This window comes from Atta cephalotes (assembly GCF_000143395.1).
Source record: "Atta cephalotes unplaced genomic scaffold scaffold00083, whole genome shotgun sequence".
NCBI classification, from domain to species: domain Eukaryota; kingdom Metazoa; phylum Arthropoda; class Insecta; order Hymenoptera; family Formicidae; genus Atta; species Atta cephalotes.
The window spans coordinates 123,284-132,246 of NW_012130147.1; the positions used below are offsets into that span (position 1 = coordinate 123,284).

An 8,963-nucleotide genomic window follows, 5' to 3' on the forward strand; every position below is an offset into this window, starting at 1 on the left:
CTCTCTCTCTCTCTCTCTCTCTCTCTCTCTCTCTCTCTCTCTCTCTCTCTCTCTCTTTGAAATTATCAAAAAATTACTGTGGCATGTGAAATAAAAATCATCTCTAAAAGATATTTAAATTTGTAAAATTATTTTAGGAACAGAAATCGAATTTTTTCGACGAAAATAATGATGTAAAATAATGATATAAATATGTTTATTTTTTGTTATACGAAAATAAGAGAAGAAATCGAAAAAAGGAACATATTTTAGCATTTTGAAATCTAAAAAAAATATTAAATCTGCAACAATCTTCAACTTCTGCATTAGACAATAATACAGCTATTCCCTTGATGACGCATCTTGCTGTTCTTTGAGATAGTAAATCCCGGACAACATTGGTCCTGTTGCATCAACAACTGAGAGTTGTTGAGATCACTACTGATTGCTGCGCACTCATTATCGTTACTAATTCTCGCATCTGCGTTATCCTTTTGCATTTGTGTGAAATCCAATGACAAATTCGATTCTTCTTCGGAGCTCTGTGAAGACAAGGATGAAGTGGCATTAATCTTCACTTCCGGTTTCACGTGCACGCTCATTGATTGATTTTCTCCGACGCGCGGAGACAAGTTATCCCGGTGCTGTCGGAAGTGCTCCTCTGTGTCGTTCAGGAGAGAACTGAACATGTCTGACGCGCTCCTTATGCCTACCGCACCCATAGAATTTGATCGGCATTCTGCAACGAACAGAAAATTTATTATATATTCTGCTTTTTTATTAGAGAAAGCTTCGAGAAAAATGGGACTAGCTATTCCATTCTAGCTTTCGATATGATTTGTCAAGCAATCGCTATAATCATACTTTTATATACTATATATTATATACTATATATTATATATATTATATACTATATACTATTTATATACTATATATACTATATATATATATATACTATATACTATATATACTATATATTATAAAAAAGAAATGTAAAAGTTTCACCTCGTACTTCCACATTCTTCGTCGGTGAATTCGCGATCGATCGTAGCGCGACATCTTGAAAAGTGATAGGGGAATATATTCTTCTCTCTTCGGAAAGGAATCCCGAGGATCCTGGTGGCGTAGGGGATGACATCTTCGACGAGCCTCTACGTCTCGATAGCGCGTCTCCCGAAGTCGATTTGTCGAATATACCTGTGCTTATCAGACCTATAGTTCCCACCGAGGAAACTCTTTTCTCGAAACTTTTTGTGTGCCATTGATGAGGCTCCTGTATAGTGATTCCCTTAGTCATGACAGAACGACGTTCTCGCTTTTCCAACCAATAGGTCTTCATTGTGCCTATTACAATCGGTGTGTACAATTATCGGCCCTGACATGTCTCAATAAATCCTTAAAATTAAATATTAACAAGCAAAAAGAATATCATAGGAATATCCCCGTAAAAATAGTGTGTATAAGATAAAAAATTCAAGATGGTCTTACCTTTTCCTTTGACCTCGATTTCTTCACGTTCTTTCACCTTGTATGAAGGTGATAACAATTCTTGGGTGGATTGAGATATATGTATTTGCATGGCTTGACTTGTCGCTTCCATGCGGGCTGCTGTATTAACGGAGTCGCCGAAGAGACAATATCGTGGCATCTTTAAGCCAACAATACCGGCTACAACCGCGCCGCTGTGAATGCCAACGCGTATCTGAAGATGATTACCTGTGAAGATAATTATAAATTTTCTTTTATAGTGTAATGTGAAATCCATGCTACGTTCATTGCGAGTGAAATTCAGTGAAATGTATTACACAGGTATAATATATAGTGTCTTAAAACAAGTTGATAAAGATATGAATAAGAAAGATCATATAATACAATTTTTCTTATTACTTTCTAGATATAAAATCTGTAATCAAATTAATATTTAAAGATAAATTAATTAGAATTTCAAAGAATATCTTTATAAAGAAACGATTTTAAATATTTTACTGTATTTCTACGCGTGCGTGCGTGCGTGCGTGCGAATGTGAAACTATACAATGTCCTAAAGCCTTAAAAGACTGTATGGATTTATATGGAATTCGTATCGTTAATTGCAGAATTATTAGAAATTCGAAGAATGTAACAAAATAAAAATATGTTCTAAAGACATAATCAGATTAGAAATTAAGATTGGATTGGAATTTAACCAATCAAAGTAAAGTTTACTAGACTTAATCAGTTGATTTTCTTTCTTGTGATTGATTAAATTCCAATCCAATCTCAATCTCAATCTCTAGTCTGATCATGTCTTAAGAAAAATTGAAAAATATACCTGTTGAACGGTCTTTGAGATCGGTTATTGCTTCTACCATGTCAAGCGCCATATCGCATACACGATCTGCATGATCGTTTTCTTTTACGGGCGCACCTGAGACTACCATGTAAGCATCACCGATAGTTTCGACCTTGAATAAAAAAGGACTCCATGATCATTTGATATATAAATAACTTTTTAAAAAATTTTTCAAACATGAAAATATATTAAAATAAAGATTCAATTATTTTAGCAATTTTTTTTATTAAACTTGATGAAAATTAAATCAAATTAATTAAAATAAAATGCATGATATTTACTGCTAAATTTATGAATAATGCAATAATAGGCTACGATAATTAGATTCATATTACAAGATTGAACGAGAGATCCGAACAGAATTCCCGAGAAATCAGAACAATCGAGATAATCTTTTCTATAAGACGAATAAAGAATACCTTGTAAACTCGATTTCTCTCGGTTAAAGTATCAAACAATGAATACATGGCGTTTAACATTGACACAACTTCCATCGGTGAAATTCTACTGCAGATCTCAGTAAAAGTCACTACATCCGAGAACAGGATCGATACACTATCGAACATCTGCAAGCAGAGAATATTTTGAGACAATTTTATTGATAAAAAATTGTATTGTTATTTTATAAAGAAAGTAAAAGTATTTACTGTGATTATATTATTCCTTATAAATTAAGATCAAAAAATATTACATATGTACAATATGAGTACATGTACACTTGTTATTATATTATACAAAGTATCTACTTTTGTAAACATATTGAAATCAAACAACAAGAGATGACTTATTATTATTTAAAGTGTTTAATGAATTCAGTATCATTTCAGTTTATCATTAGTTATTATAACATAGAAAAATTAACAATTCATCATTTTACCTTACTTTATTTCGTTTTCTATTAAAACAAAGAGATTATTAATTATTATTAATTAATTATTAATAAAATATTATGATTTTCATTTTAGAAAATATCGAATCTGTGCGATAAAAGTTAGAATTTTTTTAGAACACAGTCGTTAAAAAAATATTTCATTTCTGCCAACAACATTTAATAATTTGACAACAAATGAATAAAAGTAGAAAATTTGAATTTTTTTTTTCATTTTATTCTTCTTAACCATACCTCGCAAGTATCAATCGGACTTTCACCATTCCTCAAACGATCTGCGACCTGTTTGGGAATCATTTGGTATAATAACTCGTCCGTACGCTTCATTTCTTCATCCAATTTCCTCATAGATTCCTCTAATTTTTTACTCTTAAGCTGTTCTTGATCTAATGCCAATTTTAATTCCACAGACTGTTGAGTTCCAGCAAGCATGAGATCCCTATGAAGTCATTAAATATCTATAAGATAGTTATCGATTGTTTGACACAGAACTTAACTCTGTATAGTTGATCATCAAAGATGAAAACTATTATATAATTTTTCTAATTTTAATTTTCAATACAAACATTACACGACTGTTTTCTCTAACAATGAGATACTCGGATCACGTGACAACAGACAATAAGAAATTTTTTTTCTTCTTGAAATTACAATTGAATGGTTTCTTTACCGGCTAAAATCGTGCATCGAGAGATCATTTATATAAAGGCCTGTTGCTATTAAAGCATTCAAATCAGGCATGACAGGAGTCCCAAGGTACATCATCATTTTCCAATTGTCCATATATATCATTTGACCTGAAAAAATGCGATTTTGCTGGGATGACGTCTAAAATCTTTTACGTCTTCACGCGTAATCTTGTGTTTTCTTTTTTGACATAAAAATCTGTTTTATTATTGCATATAATTTATATAATAAAAACAGAAAAAAATTTCTTATTATTAATTTCAATGAATAAAAATCGATGAGTTAATATCTCATATAATAGCTAACATTTTTATTGTAATCTCAACAATAATAAGTCTTTTAAAGTTAACGAGTAAATATAAACGTACCTTTTAATCGTAAAGTCTTATCTTCTACCGTCTCAAGCTCATCACTCAAGAGAATTTCGTTTCTGTGCCGATCATTCAATCGTTCCGTAAGCACTGGCTCAACAGTAACCAGCTCAAAAATATTATTTGTTCTGTTTAATATCTAAACCATACAAAATCAGTCAGTCGGAAATGATTCGAAGTCATACTAACAGCCTAAATTTGGGAAATTTTGAGAATTTGTTCAAAAATTTAAATATACACAAAACAAAGTACTCAAAAACACAGATTTAGACCAGAATTGTTATTTAACTTTGAATGAATTTTCTTGTCTCTTTTTTGCTAAATTTTCTCTTATGTTTATATTACAAAGTGACAAAAAACATAAGTTTTTTTAGCTTATTTTGTGACTGTCGAAATTTGAATCGAATTGCATACCAAATGATGCTATATGATGGAACATTTTATTGTCAGACATAAATTTTAGTTTTGGAGATACGGAGGAAGTAGCCAAATTCCTAATATTGTCTAAGCATATTAGCAAGAAGACGCAAAAAGAAAGTTATTAAAACTTTTAATAACAGTTTGATAACGTTTAATAACAGATTGATTTTGATTAGAATTAATCAGAATGATTCTCTGTATACTACTGTATACTAAAAATCCAATCCCTTGTTTAAATTTTTAAGGGAATAAAAATATCCTTAAAAAAAGTTTTTGCGAGAATTTTTCGTATTTACATTCGTTTTTGAAAAATTTAGTAAAAACATTTTTGGGAGAAATTTTATCTTTTTAAAAAATTAAATAACAAAGGTGATGGATGGAGTCGGATTTTTACTTTTATTAGTACGGTATAGTCAGAGAATCATTTCTGATTAATTCAAACTTCCTCTGTTATCAAAGAAGTTTTAACTTTTGTTTGTCTATTGTATATTTGGACAATATTAGAAACTTGACTATTTTGACTACCTCCCCTCTCCCCCAAAATTATCCCTATTCAACTTAAAATTTTTCTAGAATTGTCCCAGCATATGTATTGGGTTGTCCGGAAAGTTCGTGCCGATTTTGAAGGAAAATTAAAACGCAGATTTAAATTTTTAATTTCATTTATTAGATTTAAATCTTTTGCGGCACGAACTTTCAGACGACCCAATATATAGCATCGTTTGATATACAATTTAAATTTTAAGTCACCGAATTTCAAGAGTTTTAAAATAGGCTAAATTTAGAGTTACTTTTTACCGATTGAAATTTAAACGCAATAAGAGGTCGAACTAAATCGAAGAAATAAGTAATCTTCTTGCCAACTAGATCTGGCAATATGACCATCAGTGAATTGCCGATGCTTCTAACAATCATATCTGATCTGAAATTTAAACATTTATTAATGAAATAAATGTATAAATATGTCTTATTCAAAGATCAATTCGCATGCGCGCGCGACCAGAGTTTTTCATAATAAAAATAATAAAACGGAATTCTTAAGCGATTTTACACGGCTTAATTCTCATTTAAATCGCTATATCATTCAATTATTAAATTGAATCGGGACAAAAACTGTATAAATTAAAAAATTTAATTCTTAAACCGTTAAAACAGATATTTTATGTGAGGGCGCGTTCCTAAATCTTGATAGAAAAGCTAAAAGCAAAAAAGCAGCAGCCAATCAGAACTCATGCTGGTAGTCGACAATTTCGATTTTTTGTATTACTTACTACCAGCGCGAGTTCTGATTGGCCACTGTGTGAATTTATATACACATGATTCTGCGAATTGCGCGCCAAAATCTTTTACTCTCTTAATTTTTTAATAACATTTTTGCACAATCATCTTAAGACGTACCCGAAAACGATGCAGAAGGGAAATATCTCAAAAAGCACACACGCTCCGATCGGCAGATGTTTCTCCTCACGGGTCATCGCGAGTGATGCCAGCGTGAAGGCACGATTGTCGAAGGTAAGTTGAAAGGTCACGTGGACAGTATCGAAAAGCACTTCCTCGCGTACCAGTTCAATCTGCAACTCCTTGTGATAAAAGTGCCGAGCAACTTCCCTTATTTGACCCATTGTATAGTAGACAAAACCTCGGCGTTTGCTTCGATAGTGAAGAGTCAACCCTACGCATTTATAATGAAAATATAGAATATATATATATGTGTGTGTGTGTGTATGCGTGTGTGTGTGTGTGTGTATGCGTGTGTGTGTGTGTGTGTGTGCGTGTATGTGTGTGTGTGTGCGCGTGTGTGTGTGTGTGTGTGCGTGTATGTGTGTGTGTGCGTGTGTGTGTGCGTGTGTGTGCGTGTGTGTGCGTGCGCGTGTGCGTGCGTGCGCGCGCGCGCGTGTGTGTGGTGTGTGTGTGTGTGCATAGAACTTAATAATTTAAAAATATTATGTATAGGAAAGAGAATTAAGTTTTTTTTAAATCTTATTTGTTGCGAATTATATATAATTGATGAATAGATAGGATCTGAGAACGAAAGAATGTTTCCAGAATTCTTTCGAGGCATTCTACGACTATTATGTAGCTCACCTTGACGAGTCTCGTTTTCGCAGATGAACGAAGGTGCTCGCATTCTGGGATAGGAAAACTTGAGGTATTCGTGGAGATTATCTAGACCATTGAGAAAATCCCTCACATGTCGTCCAAGCACCGAGAGTACGCGATCGTAACCGTACTGTCCAACGAATCCTACAAAGTGCACACCCATTTGATCGAAGAATTCCTTTTCCGTTACACCAAGTACCTGAAGAGTAAGTACACTTAAATTTTTCACAGTCTGCTCCGAATGAAACTATTTATCCACTTTTGTTAAAATTAAATGAAATGCGTTTATATAATACGCTTTGCATGATATAATCTGTATCGAGATTTAAACATTCAGTTTTTATATCGATACTTTATACTTTAAATATTAAAAACTGAAAATATCTCCTGAGATGTATTTTATATTTGGCCGTTACGAAAAGCATACAATTGTTACAAATGAATAATTAATTTGTGAGAGATATGATGAAGCAAATGGTGCATCGTAGACATACCTGAATTGCTTTTTTCGCTAATCTTGGTATCAAGTTTTCCGAATAGACCTGATGAACACTAAAGCTCGGCTGATCCACAGACGCCTGTCTGCGGATCTCTTCCCATCTGTCTTCGCCGTAAACCTGCCTTATATATTCGGCTAGATTTTCCAAGATTAGACCGTACATATTTCTTTAGACAAATCCTGCAGCCAAGTCTACTGGAAATACGCAATTTTTCACTAATATCTATCTAGCGCACAAGAACCTCGTCCATACAGTATTTAAAATATATCTGTTAAATTCTCGTTGGCGTTTTTATCAATGTAACCATTTTTTTTAAATATATTTTTAGATATGCACATGATGTATCCTTTCCAAAAGTAACATGATAAATATACAGCCCTTCATAAAAAAATTCTGCATCTAAATAAATATCGAGATACTTTCATGATGATATCTTGGTATATGTACATGTAATACATGATGTACATTTTATATATCAATTTTTGGGCGATATTTCATTTCAAATTTTTTCGTTCACCATGACCTCGCTCACTAAAAGGATGAGACCCATGTGTAGAATCGATCTCTTGAATTCAAATTAACTAAGTATATAGATAAGAGTGCGATTATTATTAGATCGTTCATAATTTCACTCACGTATGTCGGCTCATCGATGACCCTGCACCGCTGATTTATTTAAGACGTTTCAATAATATTAATAAGTTAGGCTTTGACAATTCGCGTATCGAAAACATTTTTCACAAAATATTCAAACAATATATAATTATAATATAGAAGTATAAGGACTCTAACTACTTTTCAGAGCAATGAAAAACAAATCGTAAATGTAGCGAACTCGTAAAAATAGCGATAATTATAATGTTTGAATCTGAATTATAATGTTTGAATGATTATTATCATATTTAAGAGGAAGAGAGAGAGAGAGAGAGAGAGAGAGAGAGAGAAACTCTTTCAATCGCTCAATAAAATGTAATAAAATAATTTACAAAGAACAAACAGTTCTTTTTAACGTCTATCTTGAAGAATACGACTTCAATCTTTGGCACTACCTTTCCATTTCTATACGCAAATGTAAATTCTTTCAATCGCACTCGAATATCTTATCAATAAAGAAAGCTATCGAAAAATGAAAAAAAATTATATTTTGTCATATCTTATTTCGACGTATATAATGTTAAAATATATAAACGTCTAATAAATATTTGTATATTCAATTTCCGATAATATGTCTTTATACACACGTACATAATTGAAAGCGTAATTTAGGGAAATTGTGCAAATTAAATCAATTTATTTCATTGATATCGTATGGAACTGATCTCACATACTTATGCATCAGACATCTGCGCTTCTATTTATACGAAGCACTTTCGCAAGAGCGCAAAGTCACTAGAAAAATATCCTGAAATATATATCTACACTCGTGCATCCAATTGCATCTTATACCTTATCATATAAATTTTTTAATATATGTATATCGGAGTAATTATCGTATAATTATGATTTTATTTGATGTTATCTCGATCAAGAATGCATCTTTGCTGCACAAGACCAATATATTATAATCCAAAAATTAAAACCGCCGCATTTTATAGCAAATTTCATCCTTTATTATAAGTAAATAGCAAACGCTTAATAAAAATAGTTTTGTTAAATCTGCACTCTCTCTTTCTCTCTCTCTCTCT

General features: G+C 32.1%; 1 protein-coding gene across 1 annotated transcript; it reads right to left on the reverse strand.

Annotated features, from left to right (window-relative positions):
- Positions 1–305: 305 nt before the first annotated feature.
- Positions 306–7,440, reverse strand: LOC105624582 (soluble guanylate cyclase 88E). The gene is made up of 12 exons (XM_012205938.1): positions 7,273–7,440; positions 6,764–6,977; positions 6,077–6,350; positions 5,477–5,600; positions 4,256–4,397; positions 3,871–3,997; positions 3,435–3,639; positions 2,731–2,877; positions 2,291–2,423; positions 1,468–1,695; positions 985–1,323; positions 306–718 (listed from the first exon to the last, which is right to left on the reverse strand). Exons 1-12 carry the CDS (start codon positions 7,438–7,440, stop codon positions 306–308), a joined length of 2,514 nt encoding a protein of 837 aa, XP_012061328.1.
- Between the last annotated feature and the right edge of the window lie 1,523 nt (positions 7,441–8,963).

Excerpts from the sequence above, each read along its gene's own strand:
- LOC105624582 (XM_012205938.1), bottom strand. The coding sequence starts at position 7,440 with ATGTACGGTCTAATCTTGGAAAATCTAGCCGAATATATAAGGCAGGTT. Across the intron at positions 6,978-7,272 it reads TAGCGAAAAAAGCAATTCAG|GTACTTGGTGTAACGGAAAA; the intron begins GTATGTCTACGA and ends CTTACTCTTCAG. Across the intron at positions 6,351-6,763 it reads CGAAAACGAGACTCGTCAAG|GGTTGACTCTTCACTATCGA; the intron begins GTGAGCTACATA and ends ATAAATGCGTAG.